This window comes from Netta rufina, assembly GCF_964035555.1.
Source record: "Netta rufina genome assembly, chromosome: 2".
NCBI lineage: Eukaryota > Metazoa > Chordata > Aves > Anseriformes > Anatidae > Netta > Netta rufina.
In genome coordinates, this window is record NC_140124.1 from 84,902,058 (window position 1) to 84,926,978 (window position 24,921).

The 24,921-nt window shown below is 38.1% G+C and overlaps 1 protein-coding gene across 1 annotated transcript in view; it reads right to left on the bottom strand.

The window, feature by feature from the left end:
• The window catches only part of ADCY2 (adenylate cyclase 2), a gene marked incomplete at both ends in the record, with an annotated part of 200,980 nt that overhangs the window by 86,099 nt on the left and 89,960 nt on the right, over positions 1-24,921 (bottom strand). The window contains one exon of the mRNA XM_084281497.1: positions 20,766-20,915. Coding sequence (XP_084137623.1) covers positions 20,766-20,915 — 150 coding nt within the window. The remainder of the gene's footprint in view (positions 1-20,765; positions 20,916-24,921) is intronic.

Consider the following 24,921-nt stretch of genomic DNA (forward strand, 5'->3'; position numbering starts at 1 on the left):
AATTTCTTGTGACTAGGACCTGTGCATATTTTGTATTTGATAAGCAACTTTCACTAAAATATTTACTTTTTTGACAAAAGCAGAAAGCTGCTTCTTAAAAAATAATCTGAGTATAAAAGAAAATGAAAGGGACAGATATTTTTGTATATATAAATTTCTCAGAGAGGAAAACTAAGCAAGTCAAAACACGTGTTCATACAAAAACATTTGCCCTGTCCCCTGCTTACTTTCCTCAGGATCCTTTTGTAAGGGATCTTAACTTCCAGAAATCTAGACAGCCAATATCAAGTCCATCATGCTCACCCACAGGACCACTGAAACCTTCAGAGAATCTTTTTTTTTTCCTCTACAAAAGCTGTCTTGACACTTCTTCCACCCTTGTCCGCATGAGCATTAATTTTATATTCTACTTCCAGCCACAAACCCAAAACAGAGATGGGGTTTCTAAGTCTGTAGTTCCCTTGTCCCCCATGGAGCTCTGCCCACAACTCTTGGTGAGTGTGATACTGCATGCAACAGGTAGCAGCAGCATTTCAGCTGTTTCATCCCTACATTTTTATATCTCTCAGATGAATACATGGATATGAGGATTTAATACTGCTTATTTTATTATTATTCCTTGACCTCTTCTTCTCACACTTCACCTTGAGATAAATCCCGTAACGAGTCTTCCATAAACATGGAACACTTTTCTTTCACAATGAATGCAGAAGCATAAAAAAGGTATTTATTATGTTTACTATAGGGAATCATATGGCATAGTTCCAGAACACAAGCTTACTCTGAAAAAGATGAATCCGTTCATTCCTGCACAGTTAAAAACACACTTTCTGCTTCTTTCTAGTCATTGCTTCTAAACTTACAGTAACATTTCTCCTTTCAATGCTAATTTACTTTTCCAAAGAGATCAAAAATATATATCTTTTTAAATTTTCAAATTACTCAACGTCCCATTTCATTTAAGGAAAAATTTAAAATGTTCTTGCAGTTATTTTAAATGACTATTACCAATTTGCATTCATAAAAACAAGGTATTAAACATTAAGAATGGATTCCACTTAATGCCTTTCTTTCCCTTTTTTTCTTTTTCCCCTGTTATTGATAATAGCCAGTTAGCCTAGAATCAACTAAATTAATACTTTACTTTCAAAGGTGGAGTGAAAGTAGCTTTCTTATGTTTGATTATTCACATTTTAATTCCAAGAAGATGAGGTGGGCAAGCTACACAACACGGCTTAGTCCCCTAGGGCTTTTACTATTCATTTTTACATTCTATATCTATAGCCACAGAAATTCACTCAACATGACTTCTAAGAGCGCCTAATATAAGGCTCTTTAAGGCATGACCAGAGATACTTTTCTGAACTAGTGCCTAGCTTTGGCATTTTATAGACCACAAATACTAAGTGCTGCATACCAACTTGCAAGTTCAAATGGCATAGATTTGAGAATATGCCTTAAATCAGTATTTTTCAAACTTCTTAAAGCCAAAACTATCATGAAATAAAAATTAAATCAAAAGGCAAACTAAATCTCTCATTGAGGGGTAAACAGCCCTGCATCCATGTTAACTCAGAAGCAGCTGTCACTGCACTCACTCTGCAGCTGATGCCAGACTGTTTCCAATGCCACATTAACCTCACAAAATAAAAGCCTTTTCAGAGGGCAGCCGAGAGATTTGTTTAAATCCGTAGGCTTTTCAGACTAAGAGACTGAGTCGTTCATCAAGGTTAGGCTAAGCACCTGACCAACTCAAACACATACTTCCACAGAATGAAAACCTTGCATCATATTCTACCAGTAATTTTATTTTCCTTGTTTTTAAAAATGTATTTTATTACCTACCCATACTAACAGGCTGAAATGCCAACATCCTTTAAGATAAACCACTGTACTGAAGAACTTGAAGTGATGAGCATTCCAGAAATAATGAAGTCAATTTGTCAATGACAGCTAGATTTTGCAGTTACACTACTCACTGATTCTTCCTCTCAAGCAAGATGTAAGTGTCTCATTGCAGGTAAATGAACAGTTGTGATATTTTAGGAGAAAGCGTTTAATATATGAAAGAAAGTTTCAGGTGCTATGGCCGGAAAGGGAGACAAGCAGCTAGTCACTTAAAGAAGACAGAGGTAAGTAGACCCTGTGTTTATGCTCAAGACAAGTACAAGAGTTTTCTCTTTGAATCCAGAAACTATGGGGCTCCTCTCTAACTACAAGAAATGCAAGATGCTAGACAATGACAGTGACTAGCGATGACAGAAGAGCTCCCACAAGTTGAAGAGTATTTCTACTATCAAATTATTTTAAGAGGAGATATGAAGACGAAGAAGCCACAACAGCTAAGAGGATGTAGAAAAGAGTACCATTAGCTCTTTGAGAGAACTCTGGTCAAGTAATTTTGAAGACCAAATGATTGGCCCTTTCTATACACAAAGGTACGTTAACATGTTTATACAACTGCAAAATACCACTGACTAAACTAGCAGATCAATTCACCATCAACTTGAAGCTTTCTGAAACAGGGTTTGAGAGACACCATATAACACTGCCAGGATCAGAGTCAACTTAGGCATCTGGTGACACCTGGAGAGGATCGAAACCCTTCGGTGCTATTAAGACTTTGATTTTAACAGCGTTGTCAGTGAAAATGACCCCATTTCAATGCAGTTTGGGGGATTGAAAGGACATTGAATCTCTTTCAGAAAAAACTTTGAGTATGCTTTAAGTAGTGGCACATGTTGGGGCTGCTCCTTCAGCTCCCTCCAGCTATTACAAGTCCACCCTGTCTTTCAAGGCTCCCTACAGTCCACAGTTTAGTTGTCTAGTTATCCTACCTCATTGGTAAAGTCCCAGAAGGACTGAAGCCCTTAGACATTTCCAGAGTGTTGGATTTTTCACTTTGTCTATGAGACTCTGATCACTTAGTTTATTCCTACAAGTATAAAAAGCAATGCTTTTTCTTTTTTTTTTTTTTTTCTAAAAATTGCTATAAATCACCACCATGACTAGCTGAGGCGTATCACATGGCTTCTCCATTTGTGCCATAGCTGGAAAAGTCATTCTCTTCCTCAAAATGGATGGCTGCTCAATTTTTCCACACATATTCAAAACCATGTTGTTGTTGTTGTTGTTTTTATTTTTTTACCTGAGTTTCAACAAACATCAAGCTGACTTGATTCTTTTCAAGTCTGCCTCTGACAATAAATCATGAATTTTTCAGGTCCTGTATTTAACTGCATTTTAAGGCACCCCCAAAACCTGCAGTTCTACTTAGATGTCCGAGTTCTTCTGTCTTCGTCCACTGCATACATGTGTTCTCATTCCAGATGCATTAAACACATTCATTAAACTATGCTGCTGCCACTTCCTTTTCTCTTAGGTGCATCTTCATTCACAGTATTCACACTTGTCAACCAATCCACCTTCAGCCAGTCATATCTTTAAAATGCTAATGTATGCTATGCAACAGCATACTAATATCTTTGATGGGCTGGATAATAACTTTAACTGAATGAAGAAAATTAGGGAGAAACTGTGGTACAGTGATTTATGTAAGTTATAGCATATCTATTTATAGCATTACACAGCCTTGTAATGATAGTCTGTTGGCATCACTGAGAATCCTTGTATGGAGCTTGGACAAGAACATTGACAACAACAATAATATTTAATTGCATTTTACATGCAAAAATTAATGGGAATTCAGCTAACAGTAACATGTACTGATTTTAAGTTCTATTTATAGCATTGCACAGCTTGGTAATGATAGTCTGTTAGCATCACTGACAATCTTTGCACAGAGCTTGGACAAAAACGTTAACAACAATAATATTTAATTGCATTTTATATGCAAAAATTAATGGGACAGGACTTCAGCTAATGGCAATATGCTATTCATATGCTACTGATTCTAAATTGGGTTATGACATATCATTTGTTCCTCAAACTCATTGAAGATGCATGCATTAAATTACAAGTCTGGAAAATACATATGGGGAAGAAAAATTAGCTATACACAAAAATCAGTTTTACATAAAATGAACAAAATGGAGAGAAAATCCGTCATAGAACGCCCAAAAGATAAGCAATCAACTCTCATTAGAAAGGCAGGTATTAATAGAACAACACAAGATTACAGTCTTTTACATAAAAAAAAATAAAATAAAATAATAAAAAGTAAAACAAAAGCTTGTGGTTTTGCTGATATTATCTTGTTACAACAATAAAAAATAGACATCCTTGGACATATTTGCAGAGTATTTGTATGTCACAGTAACAGTCACACTAACATTTCCATCTTCTATTTTATAACTACAATCACAAGCTGAACATACTTGTTTTCCCTATGATACCAGAAAACAAATGTTCAGTCTTAACATACGGTGACTATGTAAGGAGGAGTTTTAAAACAACCTGGAAGAGTTATCTTAAAAGGAAGGAAGACTAGCAGTCCAATTTTTTATTTGTAAACACACAGAGAAATTGAGCTATTATTAAATATTCCATTTTTCACAGACAGACTTAGTCCAGCAGCCTCTAAATTGCAAAATCACAGATGAGGAGTTAGTCATCTGGACTAAACCTATTTACTGTAATTGTGTTTTTAGAGTGTTGTCAGCGTGGATTGCATTACAGCTGCACACAATCCCTGTGAGCACTAGACTTTTTTTTTTTTTTTAATTAATTAAAAAAAGAAACGTAGCCCCATTTGTTGCAGCACTTCAGCCCTGGGCAGCCCAAGGGTTCCTTTCGATGCTGTAAAGGGCACTGTTAAAGGTACCTGTGACAGACTGACTCATACCCAAAAGCCATAAAGCAAAGGGGATTTAACAAGGCCAAATTATACTCCTATTTTCCTCCAGTGCTCTCATGCTCAAAATATTGCAGTACCCCATATATCATGGAGTTGGGATGGAAGGCAGGTATCACGATCCACTGTGACATTCTAAAGGATCTCATTTATAATTTCTGCATTTCTCAAGGATCACATTTGCTATTGGATAAAGGCAGTCTTCCAAAACTGGCATTCTTCCCAAACACAGAAAATAGACAAGAGCTTTAAAGTCATTAAAAGTCATGCAGAAAAGTTCTGGAAAAGCAACTTGCTCTGAGGAGTGGAAACAAAAGATTTTAACATCCAGAGCAGAAAGCAAGCTAGATGAATTTGTGTCATTCCTACCAACGCCAACAAGAGGAGATCAGAGAGATGCAAAATGATTGATTCTGAGGTATGAATTGGAGAAGGTCATGATAATTAATATCACAGAATAAGAGGCTTTAAAAAAAGGAACAACTCTCGGGACCAATTTTTCTGATGACACAAAGTTATTCATTGCAATCAGAAGATCAGTGGACTGTGAACAGCTGCAGAGAGGTCTCAGAAGATGGAGGCCAGCACAACACAGCCTGCCCAACACCTGTCTCCAAGAGCTCCTGCCCACCTTTCTCTACTGTTCTCAGCCACTACGTTCCCCACATCGCTTCGGTGAGAACTATGCTTGTATTGGGCATAGGTGGCAGGGTTTTGGTAGCTGGGGAACTGCAGGGTTGGCCCCTGTGGGAAGAAGTCAGCAGTTCTGCAACAGACCCACTGCAGGACACAGCTGAGGCCATCAAAGCTGGTGGCATCTCTAGGAAAACACACAAAAGAAAATGCCAGCGAAAGATGCCATCCAGGGAGAGCAGGAAGGAAACTGCAGGGGGAACACCAAGGTCAGAGAAGGAGCAGCTCCATGGTAGTGCAAGTGTTCATGGCTGCCCGAGGAGCACCCACACTGGAGCAGATGGATATGCCTGAAGGCCCATGGAGAGCCCATGCTGGAGCAGAGGAAGTCTGTGAGGAGGAAGGAGCAGGAGCTCCTGGCCACCCTGCTGTACCCCCATGCTGCAGAACTTAAGGAGAGAAGTTGACCTTGGGAAAGAGGGGAGCAAAGGCATTGTTTTAATGTCTGGCTTTTCTGCTTCTCACTACCCCAAGCTATGTTAGTTGGTAACAGATTAATTTTCCCCACATTGAGTTGTGGGGAAAGGATGTGAAACTGTTGAAGAGTGTCCAGAGAACAGCTACTAAGATGGTGAAGGGCCTAGAGGGGAAGATGTATGAAGAGCATCTGAAGTCGCTTGGCCTGTTCAGCCTGGAAAAGAGGAGGCTGAGGGGGGACCTCATCGCGGCCTACAGCTTCCTCGTGAGGGGGAGTGGAGGAGAAGGCACCGACCTATTCTCTTTAGTGACCAATGATAGGTCACTAAAGTGAGTGGAGTCAACACAGGTCACAGGAGTGGAGTCAAGCTGCAACAGGGGAGGTTCAGGCTGGATATCAGGAAGAGGTTCTTCACCAAGAGGGTTGTCACACGCTGAAACAGACTCCCCAGGGATGTAGTCACTGCACCATGTCTGTCAGAGTTTAAGAAGTGCTTGGACTGTGCACTTAGTCACATGGTCTGAATTTCTGGGTAGACCTGTGGGGTGCCAGGAGTCGGACTTGATGATCCTTATGGGTACCTTCCAACTTGGGGTATTCTAAGATTCTATGAGCCTGTTTTGCCCAAGACAGTAACCTGTAAGCTATCTCCTTGTCTTCATCTTGACAGACTTACTTGTGCCTTACTTGCTACACAGACTTACTTGTGCCTTACTGCTTGAGCAGTCACTTAATGATTTATAATGGCTGAATTTGAAAAAGCCAATGGCAGCAGCAGCAAGGAAGAAGAAATTCTAAAATAGTCTAAAAAAGATCTAAAATAGTCTAAAGCCTAAAAGTCTGAAGTGGCTGTATACCTCTTTGAGACTGACTTCATTTGGGCATCAAATAAAAGTACATAGGCAATAACTAAAACAAACAAAAGGAAATGATTTTTCACACCATATGCAGTTTAGCTGAAAAAGCTCGCCACAGAACTTGTGAACATCAGAAACTTGCACTGTCTCAAAAAATGGACGAGGCAAATTCATACATGGAAAATTCAAGCACTTAAATGCAACAACATTTGGTTCATAAAGTAACTGAACCACCAATTTCCTTGTTCTCAGATTATTGGAGAAGTACCACCATATGTATAAGAGTGCATTTTCCATTTCATAGGCGTAAGCTGCTGCCTACCAATAAGATGTTGGGCTAGATGGTCATTTCCTTTGTGTCAGAGTACCTGTACTTATACTCTTTATTCCTAACAATCTCTGTTATTTTTTTTTAACAACTTTTCTTTCAGAGGCTATTTATAATCTTTTAAATAAATATTATAACTGTCCTCTAAGACTGTCATCTGGTAGCTTAAATTGTCTCCATGTCTCCTTCCTATCTCTTCAGTTTTCGGTTTGTCTCCTAAATGCTGTTTTCATTCAGTTTCCTGACTTCAGCATAGTTCCCTTTTTTAAAGTTAATATTGCTGGTTTTTTTTTTTTTTTTTTTTTTTTTCCTTCTCTTTTAACCCTGCAGGGATGCTCACATACAATGCTCAAGGCTAAATGAAGATTTACTGCCTCTGATGGGCTTTCTCTGACTAAATAACTAAGAAGGAACTTGGTTTGAGAACCTGACCCTCGTAAAGTCTTATATCTGCACTCCTATTAATGTTGTATCAGAACACATGAGAGACTGTGCTTCACAATGGCATTTCCCCAGCCCACAGGAATGCAGCAGAAGCCTCTTGCTAGCATTGTGTTTGCCTAGGGAAAAATACTCTCACTGCCCTGAGCAGTTCTTCATCCTCAATGAGGATAACTGGGATTTGACTTTAGCATTCATATTTTAGTGTTTTCAAAAAAGTTTATCCTACTTTGTACTGACTATCTAGAGTGTAGTAGCATGCAAACTGTTTTTCATTTTTGAGGTTTTTACTACATAGCTATTAATGTCTATATACAAAACGGGAGGTGAATAAAGTTTGGATAGGACTAGCATATCAGATACAACAATTTACAAGCAATAATCTGAGTAATAATACAAAAGGAATATAGCAGGAGGAATGAACTGATACATTCTCAAAGAGTAAACCAGTCTTGGTTCTGATAGGGTAGAATGTCTCATTGAAACATTGCACATTAAAAAAAAAAAAAAAAGTATTTTAGAAGAAGAAATACTTGAAGAAAGCAGATGCCCTGCTTTTCAGGGACTGAGAGAGGTATGGAAAATGATACCAATTTGTTGGCACACAGAGACACGGAAGAAGGAAATGGAATGATATTTAAGAATATAAAATGCATTGAGGGCCTTTTACCAGGAATATCCAACAAAGACTACAGATGCCTCAAATGTCAATGACGGAGGAAAAGGAATGCTTTGCAAAATTATTTACAGAATGGCCTTGAGTATTCAAAGTGATGAATCTGTGAAAAGTCAGCTGCAACTCTTGGCTCTGTCAGATTTCATTACTTCGTAAGAGGAAAAGGAAATCCAAAGCAATGGATATAAGTACCAGTGTGCAAGAAAGGCAGTGATTAGTTCATTAAAATACACAGCACCCAGGAATACATGTTAGCTGGTAATAGACAATTCCTATACAGTCAAAACAGTAAGACTACTGAAGAATCTTCAGACGGAAACAGTTGCAACTAAGGCTGGATCTAGAGTCAGAGGGAGGCATGACAAGTTACAAAAGGGCCAAGACAACGTACTTCCCTGCAACTCCAGGATACAAGATTTCAGGGATCTTTGCCAACCTCCCAGTAATCAACTAAGGGGTGTCAGCCTTGCAGCCATTTTTTTCTTGGACCCTACACAGACACCTAGCTTGTACTAAAATCATTTAAAACAGGAAAGCATTTTAAATTGTAATACTCTGAAGTGCCACATGTGATTTTCTCACTTTTGGAGTAGAAAGAGTTACAATACTGCAGATTTCTACTAGATTTTGGTTGCACGGAGTGAGTAGAAAGATCTTGTCTTTGAGGATCTTCTGCATCTCAATTATGTGCTAGCTGGTTTATGTAGCTACCTTCAAGTTTGAAAAATGGGGTGGTGACAGATTGATTAAACAGGGAAGTCAGCTCCAGTCTAGCACTGGTAGAGATCAGAACGGATTTAATCACTGATTCTATCTGACCTCCAGGAGTCTGATTTTTAAACAAACATTCAGAATTGCAAAGGTGAAAGAGCAGTACTACACCGCATTTCAAGGTCCTCTGAAATGCCAAGCTGAACTTCACAAGAAACAATGCTGCCAAAGCGCTTTAACATTACAGAAAACCATCTGAACCAACTGATGAAAGCATGAAAACAAAATATCAGAGATCTAAAAAACATGGCCTACAAGTCACGATGGAAGAAACTGTGCTTATTTTCTCTATCAAAGAGGTACCCGAGGTGAGAGGGGGCGATAATCTTCAGGTGCACAGAAGGCTGTGAAGAGTAAGGGAAGGGACCTCATTCACATCCCCTGTCAGTTACATTCAGTCCCAGGTTGCATTATGGGAAGATTTTAATTAAAGATATTATCAAAGATGAGAACTGACAGCAACACATCACCTAGAGAGGGTGCAGAATCTCCAGATTTTGAAGAACCGGTTAGGCAGATATCTGTTGGGAATGATTCAAGTATACTTGATCCTGCCACCTAGAAAGGAGAAAGATTAAACACCTCTTCACATTCGAGATTTCTTTTTCTGCACTTCACAAAAACATTCTGAAGTTGGAATGAAACCTTCAACTAAGTCATATTTTAAGAACAGACCTAATAGATTGTATTGCACTGTTCTGCTTCTGTTCATGAGAATTGGTTGAGCATTTCATTATAAACAAATCCCTCTTTTTAAAGGGAACAAATTAAGTTCACAAATTGGTTTCAGTAAATATGTAAAAACTGAATGTAAAGTGGTAAATCCTTAAAACTACGCATCCTAGTTTTCTCTCTCATTTTTCCACTCTTGCTTTATGTTCTTGAACCTCTATCATCAGAAAACACATTGGAACTGGAGGAGGCTGGAAAGAATTTAGCAGTGGCTTTGGTATGGCTTTAGAATAAAAGTGTCAGATTTCAGTGAAATAAGGGAATACATGGAGTGGAAGTTCAGGGAGGGTGTTTACTTTCGCCACTACAGCATTTTTAAAAAGTTAAGCCAATTTTTATCACAATGTAAAATTTTCTTTCAGCTATGATCATATACAAAGCTTCTTTTCAAACAGAGCTACATCAAGAGCTAAAGCAGCTGCAATTTTTGAGTCTGCTTCCTTTATTACTGCATCTGCTCCCAACCAGATTATTTTTTTCTAATAAAAGTACATTTGTTGATGATAAGGACAACTGTTCACATGATAATTTAGATTTATACAAACACACAACGTAGTGTTGCTACTCAACATTCTGGTTTAAAAAAAATAGTACAGTAGCACAGATTGAATGGGTTACAATCCAACAAACTGACAGATTTCAAAGTGCAGTTTACAGAGCAGATTTATGTGAATATTTTGAGTAGCATGTCTGAAATATAACTGGTTTCCATAAAGACATTTTGTAGTCTGGAAGAATAAACAAACTTACTGTTACTAGCAGGAAACTACATGGCTCAGTGTCCTTACTCTTTGAGTGGTGTTTCAGGTATGTATAGGCTCAAGCACCTGAGGTTGGACAGGCACCATTTAGTCCTAACAATAACAGTTTTGACCTGCCCATGTTACCCACCCTTCCCTACCATATAAATTAAGTACATTTCTCTCAACCTGAAAGATTCTTGATTTAAAATAAAGGAAAAAAAAATGACAAAAATGTAAAGTGTGGCTCTGAGAATCAGGAGGGCACACAGACCATGAACACAATTCCTAGAAAAAACAAATACTCGTAGTATGTCAATTGAGTAAGCATCCCTGTGGACATCACACACAGGATTCAAAGCAACACCTCAAAAAGAAGAAGAGTCTGGCCACCTACATGGTGGCTACTGTTTGACAGGTATTATGGTATTTTCATGTCTCTGTATATGTCTTTGGCTTTCGTTGAATGACTCGTACCCTCACAAAGTTAAGGTAGAGGTTGCAAAGCTAGAAAAGAGTCCTTTGCAGCTAGAAGTTGTCAATCACGAGTGAGCAGTCACACATAAACATCCTCCCAATGACTTTCACAGGAAACAGAGCTGTTGCCTGAGATCTACAAAACGATTTTGAGAATGTTTGTTTCTTCTGTTTAGAAGAGGGGATTAGATACAAGACCTAAGTCAAAGCACAATTCATTTGAAGATGAGCTGATGGAGCACCATACAAGAAACGTTAGTTTCCCTAATTACAAGGGCAGGCTGTTTTGTACAGGAATGTAGGTTGGGGTGTGCAAGACCCAAAGAGCAAGGCAGGCAAGCCTCAAGACCTCACCAACAAAGAACTAGAAGTCTTGTCAGTAAGTCGGGGTGAAGATTGTCTCTGGAGATGGTAAGCAGGGTAAGCCACAGTCCAATGATCTCCAGCCAAGTATATTGTGGCATGCACCCCTGAGCATGAGCCCTGATGTCAAGTCTGTGGGTCAGGGACTGAATCAACAAGGCGGGTGGCACAGGTGTCACTGCACTGCAGTCGCATTGTAGGTAGCCCCACCTGGCTGAGGCTCCACCAAAGATGAGCATCAGCAGAAAAGCTGCTCCTAAGTGAAGGAAGGAGACTCTGCTACAGCTTCTTACATCTTTCTTCCTAAGCATTATTAGCAATCTTGCCTTGCAAGCAACCAGCTCAACTCCTAGAGCATTGTGGAGTGGGCTTCTAAACTTGACATCTACAACTTGGAATGGGCTTTTTGTTTCACGTACCTGGAAATCATGTATTTTTAGAGAGGTGTTTCCTACAGTCTGAAGCCCTTTGCATTCAGGGAGAAGCTAAAAAAAAAAAAAAAAAAAAAAAAAAAAAAGGAGTCGGGATTGAAGAGGAGGAGAATACCATAGAATGGGAAAGTTGACCGACTGACAATGTGGAAATGGTAAGAACTAACATCTAACTAGGCTGCTGACAAGAAAATGAACTTCTGAAAAATGTTCCAATGTAGCCAGATTGGGAAGAAGACCTTAGGACAGTGAACACTCTTACCTTGTATGATGTGTTAACAAAACAGCAGGGAGGAGGAGTACAGTGGTACATGGCTCTAAAATGTTCCCAGCTTAACTTGTTTAGCATACGTGCACTGCCAATGTGAACATTTGTATAGACAGTCAATTGAAGAACAAAAATTATTCAGAAGTGACCTAAAGAATAATATGACTATTAGCAATGCTAGGAAAATACATAAATATCTGTGAGCACCAATAAACAGTGTATTTAAAATACCCAAAGGATACTAATTCAGAATCAAAGCACCTGTTTACTATATGGAGGCCTGTACATCAGAAAGCAATAATTCTGTGAAGAATATTGGGTTCATGATATCTAACCCAATAAGCAGAATCTGCCAGCATACTGCTGCTGCTAACAAGGCCAATGTGACCCACAGACTTGTAAAAAAGACTTATTTCACGGACCTTTACTTCTTCATCGGATATTCACCGAGAACATTATTAGTAACAGTGTGTTCAGATATGCTTGCTATAAAAATGATATAAGGAAATACGAATGAGTTCAATAAAAAGGCAAAAGAATAATCAGATGCCTGGAACTTCCTATTAGAGCTTAGTGTTCTCTATTTGTAATATTATGAGAATGTCTGTGACATGACCGAGATGTTCAGTAGGTGAAAAAAAAGGTTGGAAGAGGCCTTCTGGTTAACAGAATCTGTGTATGGTTACTATAGGTACAATATCATGTAATCCCTATTTGTAGGGCAGATTTTATTCAATGAAGAGAGATGAAGAATGACATGACAAGGAAGGTAAGGACAAAGGGATCCAGCCGAACTTAAACAACTTGTAGCTGAAAATAAAATGTCAGTTTAAAAAATGAGGCAGTTAATTATGGGAATAATTAACAATTGAAAACTTTGGACTCACTGTCAAAAGATATTCTGTTTTTGAAAAAGAACTACATTTTAGCTATTAATTTTAGTTTTCATGATGTGGCTGACAAAATTTAAAATTTGCAGGTGGCATGACAAAAATTAACATCTGCCTGCCAGCTGTATATTTCATCAGAATTATCGGGATATCTATGAAAATGTGGCAATTAGTACCTGCTTAAACTACAGATTTTGCTTTAAAATAAAACAAAGCAGCATGACTCATTGGTTTATCTGAGTATGTTAGATGTTATAAATTACTGCAGATCTACCCACTGAGAGAAGCTGCTGAGATCTCATCTACTTCACTGCAAAATAGTAAGGGACCTTTTCTCTCTATGAAGTCCCGAGGAAGGAAAAAAACATTACATGCAGGGACTGCAGTATCTCTATTGACATGTGCAGTAGATACTTCTCCAAAACATTTGCTAAGCCTTTCATTTCAAAATGGTGGACATTATGAGGGTCTTCCTATGGCTTCCAGTGATGATCTCTCTCCCCTTAACAATGACACATACATTCCCTCCAGTGAAAGGCACATTTCAAACCATGGCAAGCATATCTATCTACAAAAGGGATCTCTCATAGGACCTACAAACAATTTAGCAAAGCAAAAATCTGAAAGCTGCATAAGAGAAGTAGTCTTCTGTCAATAGTATTTCTCTACTAATTTCTAGGTCATCTCTCAGACCCTGGAAAACATGCTGAATAGACAGTACCCAACACCCAATGGATCTTTGGAGTTTTCTGAAGGGGTAAACTGAAAAAGTGCAGGTGGAGGGCCAGGATTCCGCTCAACAGGACAGAAGCCTCTAAGCAATTTTTGAAACACTGAAGATTATGAAAGAATAGCTCCAGGCCTTAAAACAAGATGCAGGTTGCTAATGTAGTACATTATCGATTTTCAGGCAAAGAATCAAGTATCTTTTCTGCCTCAAAAAAGCCCTGGTCAGCAAGGCATATATATGAAGCCTGTATACTTTCTATCACTACCTTTGCTATTGTCTTTTGATCTACAAGTCATGGTCATGACACAAAAGTAAAGCACTGTAACTGACTTGGATAATAAAAGCCTGGAGTGCCTTATTTGTCAGACTGTGCTGTACAAAGGATGTTCCACAGTCACTTTTTGAGACTCAGAAGTCATGGGGAGCAGGAAATCTTTTTTCCAGTAACTGTTACGTTTATTGACAAGCCTACTGTCTGAGACCCTTTTTTTCCAAAATCACAGCAGTGTGTTTAGCACTAAGAAAGCATGAATTTAACCAACAAGTACCATGAGCAGGAATCAAATAAGGGGGAAAAAAAAAGGCAATTGCTGCCCCACAAACTGAAAGATTCCTAATAAACATATTGAAATGTTTGCAGCAGTAAAGAGGGAGGATGAATCCAGTGGATGGAGGGGGATGGGAAGTGCAGCCAGGAAATATTATAATTCTGTGCTATACGCAAAGCTATGCAAAATAAATGCATTAATTTTAATGCCTTCTAGGTGCCTCTCACAGCACTACCATCTTCTTTGCCATAAATGACAGATACTTGTTTGGGAATGCTTGTTATTACCAGATACAGAATGTACTAAACTTAAGCACTTCACCCTAAAAGAAGATATAAAATTGCGTTCTTATTTCCATTTTCCTTGTTGAATGACAGAAGGCAGAATGAACCAGGCTATACTGAGATGTCTCCAAGTACAATTGAAGTGAATGAACAGTATAGTCACTATTAAAGCAGAGTAAATGTCAGGGATACATTTACAGTGCACGTAATGATGCTATTAACAGAATTAGGCTATTTAAAGAAGTGGAAAAATCTTTGGGGTAATCCAGCAGCTACTGCACAGTCACTACGAATGATGGTTAAAGTTTCACTTGTTCTACTACCATTACCAGGAAAACCCTAATTTTTCTCTATCCTTTCCATGTATTTAAATACACCTCCCCCCCCCCACCCCGAAATATTCAGAAATTAAATGTATGTTCCAGAGATTGAAACAAACATTGTTCCATTGTAGTCACTACTTTCCTGACAAAGCAATCCCTAACAATATTTAGAGAACTCAAGACTTTGCTGCAAAGAGTTGAAAAGCAGGTTGTCTAGCTCTGATGAACCGGGCTTTGTAAATAAATCTTTGTAAATAAACCATAAGAAAACGGTGGTCAATAGGGACAAGCTCAAAATATCATTCTGGATACACCTTATTATCAGAACTTGTCCAGCTCAGACCAGTAACAACTCCTTTAAAAAAACAAACAAACAAACAAAGAAACAAACAAAACCACCCTATTACACTATTTCAAAGACCTTTGTTGATGTCTAAAGCCAAAAATAATATTGAACCACCAACAATGATAAAACAGAATTAAAAGAATGTTATTCCAAAATGATTAAACTGTGAGGCTGTTATGTACACATCCATTTTTCTGACAGACCTATTAAAGCAAAGGTGCATGTGATAGTGCTTTTTGAATGAAATAGTTTTAAAATGCTCTTCCACATCAGATTACAGTTACAGAATATAGAAGCATACAAGGGAAAGTATTAATACTTACAATAACTGAAGTTATTCTCCCTATTACCACTTTTGCTAAATCAAGCTTCCTGCTTTGTTGTACGATGCTAATGCTAACTTTCACATGATATTTTACCTCTTTCACACAATACAGTAAACCATAATCACCATTATAATGTCAATGAAACACATTATAGGGGTCATAAACAGAAATAACAGTACTAAACAGCTACTGTAGGATGAGAAGGGTAACTGCGATGGAAAACGCAGGAAGGTATCACAAATATTATATAGTCATTTTATTTAGTCACTGTATAGTTATTATTTTCAGCAATAAGCTACTGATGTGCCCTATAAAAGTATGTTATTAGCCATGTGAAATTTATCAGTGAAATGTGCTTTCTAAAACATGACATAGCTCAAAACAAACTAAGACAGATGGACACATCAAAATTCAGTGCCCGAAGCAGGTTCATAAATTTGTATTTTGGACCCTGAACAAGTGACCCACTTTTTGCCAGTCTGCATTAAAAATTTCTGTATCTAAAGATTTTATGCACAACATCATTAAGTTTAAACCTACCAGTGTGTACATTAATTTAAATTTATCAATGTGTACTGATTTCCTATTTAAAAATATGGATCACATGAAATGACTTAGCATGAAAACAGTAAAGAAGCAATTCTGAAATGTAGAGTCAGAAGTACTTTTAAGTCTCCAGTTGAAGACCAGGAATCTATTCAAATACTTTTTTAAAATCAAGTTTTGGATTTTCTGTTGAAATATTGAACCTTACCTTAGAGGAAAATTAATTGCAGACTCAAAAATAATTAGAAAACATTCTTCTAATCATAATAACATCATGCTTATTTAATCCATTTCAATTCTGAATAATACTTCTTCAGAGACTGGGAAATATAAACTTAATGAAGTAGCAATGGGTACAGATATGCCCTACGCAATTTTCACATCACTTCACTTTTGACAACAAACATACACTTCTTGCAAAATTACTACTATTCTCCTCAACAAGTTGGAATAAAAATGGATACATATTTCTTGTGTTACTCTTCAGTAAGCAAGAGTCAGAAACCTGGAAGAATTTTGTCAATACCCAATAGGATTTTTTATACAGACATCATTCATTTGCCATTATACGATATGATGCAAGGAGACACATCATTTGTCTCTATTTGAAATCACAACATTCACGCATTTTTCAGCATTCAGAAAAACGTTAAGAAAACTAGAGGCTCATGGACAGAGCAGGTTGGAAGGGACCTCAGGACTATAGATCCTTTGGATCATACCTTAATCCAAACAGATCTAAGTTCAATAATAGATGAAGGCCTCTGTAGCCCAAAAAACACACTTTTTACCACAACGTTACAAGCCCTGTATTTCATACACCATCTTTAGACTTCTCTGAGATCTTCTTGGCCTGATTTTAGCAGAGACAGTCATGGCTCAGTGGGCAGGGGCCTGCTGCCTCCCCTGTGCCAGCTTTGCTCCAGGAGGGCACGGGGCAGGGTCTGGCACCCCTGCACAGCTTTCTGCTCAAGTAACATCAGTATCATTCACCTCAGGACCCTGAGGGGCACACGAAGTGTCACACTCAAAATCTTGTTTATGGGCAACTGGGAAACAGTTTGTGTGTGTAACTATTTATCTATCAATCCATCCTGAGGCCTTGCGGGCGCAGTACAAATAACATGGCATTGCTGGGCAGCATGTCTACTCAAGGCTGAGGACAACAGCAGAGAAAAAAGGAAGACATTGGAAGGTTTTCTTCATAACAGTTTTAGTTGTTTACTCTTTTCCGAGTTAATTAGATAATTTGGACTGTAACTGTTACAATTATTGTAACTGAAATACTGATAATAATTATATTTTCACTAGATTGTTAAGACTTTAATTAGACTCAGAATATATTCTGTGCTCTGTATTCTCAGCATGCTCCCTTTTGCTCACAATAGTTGAGGCCTAACAATTGGTGCAGTTGAGTCTTGGAGATCTCCTAGCATGCCCAGGGAAGCTGTGGATGCCCCATCTCTGGAGGTGTTCAAGGCCAGGTTGGATGGTGCTTTGGGTAACCTGGTCTGGTGGGAGGTGTCCTGACCATGGCAGGGGGTTTGAACTGGGTGGTCTTTAAGGTCCCTTTCAACCCAAGCCATTCTCTAAAGAAAGAAAGCCAGGAAGCCCTCAGAAAAGCTGTGCTATGTTCCTGAGAATATTAATAGGTTACATTTTAAAAATGCATTAATTGAACATACAAGAATCCACATTTTATAATATTCACTCCAAATAATGTATTTCAAGTGTTTCTGTTTTTCACTAATGGCCTCAAATCTCAAAAATGCATCAGGTCTTTCTGTTTTGGATTCATTTTAAAACAATTTCGGAAGTATTGCAGTGCTGGTAATGAATGGTTCACCATGTTTCAGTGAAAAAATTAAAATGCCATTCAATGATTTAAAATCTCATTCATTTTCATCTGCTACCTGAGTGTTGTTTCCAAAACCATCATTATACTGCCTCCTTTTTAAAGATAACATTTTAGAGAACCCACTGAACACCAACACCTTACAAACATCTCTCTGCTCTGTTGTAAGAACTTCTTAGACTATTCCTATGCCTTATAATACAAAGCACCAGAAGAAAGAGAGAAGAGCAATTATGTTAACTACTTGTCAGCATCAAGATCTTGTACTCAGTGTTAGTGAGTCATTACCCCTACAAACTGTCAGCCAGGCTGTATCAGTGAGACAAATAATGTTATGAGAGGCTATTTTAAATACGTATCTTGACATAAGGTTGCAAGTCTACAGAGGTCAGAATAGTTTCACAATTCCTTTTATGTACACTTTAAAGTTAGAAAAGCTGTGTGAGAAACACCAAAGCAGGCATCCAAAATAACTCCTTTTGCCACAGGAGTTTGAAACAGATTCTTACAACACTAATGGGATTTAAAAAAAAATACAAAAAAACAGTTCATAAAAGTCATGGCTCATAATACACAAACATCTAAACATATACACTTGTAAGCAAGCACATATTATACCAGGCAAACTGAAACCAAGCCTAATTATTACATCTATGCAATAAATCATATGAAATTGTGAAGGGCTTGAGCACATTCATAGGCCTTAACAGCCTCACCTGGGCCTCCAGACACCACCTCTGCCCATGGGCCTAGAAGCCCCATTTCAGCTCAGCCCTGGGTCTTCAGCCCTGCCTGAGTTATGCTGTAGCATCTGGCTGTGGACCCCGGCATATCCTGGTCCTTGGCTGACGTGCCAGCTTCACCCCAGACCTGCCTAGCAATTGCTGGATCTGACCCTGACCTTCCTTCTTGGCCATCACCACAAACTTTCTTGATGTTCTGGACTCTCACTTGACCCTTGCAGCCAGTTTTTCCCAGCTCACCTTGTACTATGTGACAGAGCTAGGGAGACCCCAATCCTGCTGGGAGATGTCATCACCTTTGGGAGCAGCCAGCCTTTGCTGTGCCTTTACAGAAATACACAGAAGTATAGATACAACACTTCTAACTTGTATCTGGGCATATATACACACACCCGTGTTTCATCACATGTTAAGGTGTCAGTCTCCCTTGAAAACACTGAATTCAGTGTTTCTATTGAGTTCTTTAGAATAATTGTTGAGTGGTAATTCAATATACATATCTACTAATATAATAAAAATGGTATTCACAGAAAGGTTATTCAGTTATTCAAAGACAAAGAAAACAATTGAAAAGCAACAGCCAACTATGTCTGGATGGCTCTATTCTCAAACAAATTAGAAGGAAATTAATGGAGTAATTTGGAATATGAATTGTACCCATGAGTGCAAACTTGATCTAGAGCTCTAAGCATTTAGAAGCACATCCTACGCTCTGCACTTGTGTAAAAGTAGCTCTGCACTTGTGTAAAAGTGGTGCTTCTCAATGAATTATTTTGCGTGTGTGTGAAAAAGATATGGTTTCAAGGGTTAGACTACAACCTTTCACAGGCTAATAAAGGTTTTGATCAAACCCAATGTTTTTTAATATGCACCTGCTCCTTGTGTTTCAATGTACCTCTATCCTCTATAAATAGTCATCAATATTATCAACTTGCTACCTGAATACTAACAATGGGGATGATCATCTTAGCAAACAAACAGTATTAAAAGACAGACTGAAGAACATCCACTTCTGGGCTAAAGCTTGCAGACACAGAAGTACATCACCCTGGAGAAGAGTTCTTCTCAAATTAATCCTCATTTACCTTTTCACATTTAAATATCTGGCATTTGTAAGTGTTATCACAAGGATATGCATCCCCTTGTCTTTTTAGCTGCAAAAACTGTGGCATGGGTGAAGATGCATGATACAGGGTTGAGAGGATAAAGGCTGAAGAAATCTACGTAAGATCAGATGATCCAGTTGTTTATCAGAGGTCAGAAAAATCATTAACATTCATTGAATACTTTGCTTACTTCAGTTTAATGAGTCATTGATCCATCTGTTATTACCAACAAAAATGTCTAAATGCAGACCTACAATGCACTGAAGTGTGTACATCCCTTAATTAATTTGATATATTTATCAGTGGGCTCTATTCTCTGACCCTTGACAGTTCATAGAAGTTTCAGTCTGGTGACCTTGAGAGCAAAATACACCTATCTTCTTTACTACTTGATGAACTAATTTGTATTTCAAATTCTCTTAAATGAAACACTTATCTGTCAGGATGATAGGCACAGTAAAGAAGTTGCAAAGAGACAAAGAACTATATAAAGCAATCAGAGAAGCCTTTTATTCAGCTGCTACAATAAATGACAGATAGTCTCATTATGCAATTCCCCTAGCTCTTCTTAACATACCTGACCCCTAGAACTATATCACATGATTCATCAGTATTGTAGTTTCAAATACTTTTCAAAAACAGTGCAGTAATATCTTCTGGCAATGATTTTACAGTACCAACCTTGGGCATGAAGAACTGATGATTCCCAAAGCATACATCACACAGCTCATCCAATGAGGACAACAACAAAAAACAAAAACAATCTATACAGCATTTCCGCTTCCCTTTTAAAAAAATGTTTTCATAAAATAAACAGAAGAAGAAAGAAAGAAGAATAAGAAGAAAATATGTATATGGTGACACAAATAATCATAATGCCATCTTATATTCAGATGGAAATTGTGCAAAACCCCATAGAAAAGATTTGTATATTTCATCAAATCACTTTTAGTAAATTCAATAAGTGTTCCTGCACTGACAAACATGATCATACAGTGACAAACAGGGAGGTGATAGTGTGAAAATATCAAAACAGACCCAAACATGAGTGTGACTTTACCTGTTGCCGCTTCTCAAATTCCAACTTGATACGGGATTTGATGCAGTTGCATGTGTCCTGATACGTCTGCTGCAGTGCCAGTTCCATGAGATGTTTGTGGTATGCTCCTGCCAAGTTTCCACAGATGAAAATGATTACATTTGCCAATATCTAGGGGGTTAAAAAAAATGTGTCAAGGAACTTATTTAAATTAACAGATTACAGTCCTAACCTGCAATGAAAGATTGCTGAAGCAATTACATATTTTGCTTTTGTTTGACTCCTAGCCAAGGCTCACCTTTCAAAAAGCATTCACAATCAGTGGAAAAGCAATTATTCTGTTTTCATTTAGGATGAAATAAGAACAATAATGAACAACATTTGCCTATTCTATGAGGTATACACTTACCAAAAAATAAATTCAGCTCATGTTCTACATCCACTGTTGAGTATTATTTAGGTGGGAGCATGATCTACTGCTGTAAAATGATAGCTACAGCTCCTAGAAACAACACCAGAAGCCACATGATTGTCAACTTCTTCTGGAAATACATTTTCTTTTACAGTGACATATGATTAAAGGGTAAAAAGACACTAATGTCAACATCCAGACTTGCATTTTATCTCACCCTGACCCACAACCACCTGTCAGTCAGCTATAAACATCAACATTGCTGAGGCTGAGCAACATTTACGTTGCAAGAGGTAACATCTCTCCTCTAGAATACGCTTTTAGCTACTGTCAAAACACATTTGCCTAAAACACAAAGCTAAATCTATAAAATTTACTTTCAAGCTTACAGCATCAGATTGATGCTTGATGTATATAACAGTACGTGAACGTGAGAAATAAGTTTGCTTAAAATCAGGATAAAAATAGTTTAAATGTAACATTTCTTCTGAATTGGGTGCAAAAGAGATGACTGCAGAACAGCTTTTGAACTCAAAACAGTTTTATATTTCATTTTAAATCATCACTGCTTGATTCTGCTTTGATGCCAGTAACGTCATGGTGCTCTCAGCAGACATGGATTAGTGAACAAAGAACTTGCGAGAGATTACAGCAGAAGGGTAGTGTGTACAAACTGACAGTCACAGCTGGTTTTTGAAATGAAATTGTTAAATGAGAACAAATGCCTGAAAATAAAGATCACCGGGCATAGAAAATTCTCAGATATGCAGTGGAAATGTTTTTGCCACTAAGTGTAAACTGATGTTAATCAAAATCAATTATCAATGCTGCCATGAAGTGTCACAGAATCAGAGAATGGTTTAGGTTGACATGGACCTCTGGAGGTCAATCTGGTCCAATTCCCCTCCTCCCCGCTCAAGCAGGCCCAGCTAGGGTAGGTTTCCCAGGACCATGCCCAGCTGATTTTTGGAGATCTCCATGACCTCTCTGGGCAACCTGTGCCAGTGCTCAGCCATCTGCACAGAAAAAAAACATTTCCAGATGTTCAGAGGGAGCCTCTTATATTTCAGCTTGGGCCCACTGGCTCTTGTCTGGGCAGTAGGTACCACTGAAAAGAGCCTGGCTCCATCTCCTTTATATATCCTCTCTTCAGGTATTTACCTACACTGATATTTTGCCTCAAGCCTTCTCTTCTCCAGGCTGAACCATCCCAGCTCTCTCAGCCTCTCCTTATAGGAGAGCTAGTTGCTCCAGTCCCTTAACATCTTGGTAGCCCTCCACTGGACTCTTCCCAGTATATCTAGTTCTCTCTGGGGGGCATCACTGGACAGAGTACTCCAGGTGTAGCCTTACAAATCTCTATGTACAGATAGCTCTTCAAAAGCTGCACATGAACTTGCTAAATGTACTGTCCAGATTCATAAAGTAATTGACTACTGCAAAACTTCGGGAATACAACCAACCAAAATTAAAAAATATACTGAGATAGCTAGATGGAGGAGTAAATTATGAGTATCATCTTCACAGCCATAGAAAAAACAGATTACAGTTTTATGACTGAACCAGCTGAAGTGAGAAAATAGATGGAAACAAATGACTGACAGGCAAGGAAGCTAATTAACCAGGCTTTTCAGATTCTCAATGGGATAATTCAGCCCACATGAAGCTCTGTGCTGGCTTCCAGCACCTGAATTAGGCTGCTCAAAGCCTATTGCCATACTTAGTGTAGACGTAACACGTAAGAATGTAAGTGAATATGTAGATTGAAGCTGTGTTCAAAATATCGTTAATTCCTGTGGCTAGCATGGAGTTCATTCAGAAATGTGTCACTAAGCTATTGACTTAGAAAAAAATTTCCAGGAAAAGGATTAAATGGTTTCTAACTCAGACCAACAGCTGTTTTATCTGTGCTGCTTGAACAAGTATTTCTGTTTTTGTCAATAAGAGTTATTGAATGAAACACAATTGGCTATAAAACTTTTAATGGAAAATACAAATACTTCTGAGATTCTCTTCTCCTAAATCTTGATTTATTTTTTCCTGAACAGCAGTCCAGTTTCAACACATGGGGTGAAGATAAACACCATCCAAGGTTTGCTGTAAATTCTCGTATGCATCATCCTGGAAAGAACAAATTCAAATTTTTTCAGACCAAGGGAAACTTAACCAAGCTTGCCACTTCCTAATCTAGTGTTCTAATCAGCATGTAATTGTATACAAATTCCTCCTGTCCTTCTGTCAGGCACCTGCTCCAAGAAGACTCCATGCTCTGCATCACTTCATTCATTGGAATGAAATCCTGAGTCAGAGTAGATTTCTGCCTTGTCTCTAGGCTATAACTCTAAAAGCCCATTTCTTTTCCTCTATTTCCCTCCCCACCCAGCAGATCTGTTTCAGAGAATAAAAGAAGATGATGTGGCTTTTCTGGTGGGAAACGCTCTTTATTTTGCGATGAAAGCTCTTATCAACTGTGCAGAAAAAGCTGTAATCAAAAGCCTGTGTAACAGAATTAAGGGGTACCTTAATAGCCTAAGTAACATGGTTTGGGCTCTGGCTCCTGTCAAGTTGGACAAGACTGAGACTAGACCAAAAAAGGTATAACCTGCAATGGTAACTCACCATAAAAAGCATAGGATGACCTTAAAGACAGTACTGCATGAACACAGTTGAACTCCCTTACAAACAATGTATGGAGGGAAAAAACAAACAGTAATATTGATAAACTCTAGAAACCTCCCACTCAATTTTCCAGATAGAAATACTGAGTCATACAGCAGTTCTCTATACAGGCAGTGGAGATGCAAGTACATCTCCTTGGCCACCTGGATCCCTTTACATACATACATTAACTGTACACTGTAGCAAGGTTTTCTGCTTAATCAATACCTAAATTCAATGTCTACAAAATGTGATCTAAATATGAATAAAAAAATTAATGCAAGGAACACCAAGGGACCACTGAGAAGCATCTCTAAATATTCCAAGTACTAGCCCACACTTCTAGTCACTCAAGGATGCCTGATCGACCATGCCTGATCTCTCCCTTCTTTTGATCTACAGAACACTGTATGCACTTCCAGGCAATACAGCATTTTATGAATTGTATTTTTGCATTCAGGCAGATGTGTTTTTTAGTACCAGTGAAGATAAAATGGTCTGATGTCTAGTGCTTAACTAACAAAATAGATTATATTTAAAAGCAAATGAAGACAAAGTTAAGTAGCTATGACTAATTTCTCAAGAGAGCTGTAAAGTTAACTGAGTTGCTCAGAAAAAGCAGTCTATTGCATAGATTGCACTTTAATGCAATTTCCTAGTTCAGTTGATGAAAGCTACCTACAAATGTATGTGTATGCAAGGAAGTACTATGCTACATATAAGTAAACAAGTTAAAATATAGGCTGATTCTGAACTGAAAGACAACTCAGTTCAGTAACTTAGTAACTGTATTCAAATAAAAATAAAAATCAATTCTCTCTACAGAGTTCACCTAACTGGAAAGCCACCAGTTTATGTTATTGCATTTCTTTTTTCTGAGATACTCTTTGGATACTTACTGCAGTTCTTGGATGAACAGAATTTTCACCAGAAAAAAAAAAAAAAAAAAAAAAAAAAAACTTTTAAAGTCTAAGCCCAGTTTTCTTCTAAATAAGAAAGCTCAGGAAATGAAAGGTGAGGAGTGGACAGGAAAGGCTATAATTTATGTCTGCATAGACATTAATGGGAGTAAAAAAGAAAATCTTGTATCACTGCCAAGGTGCAATT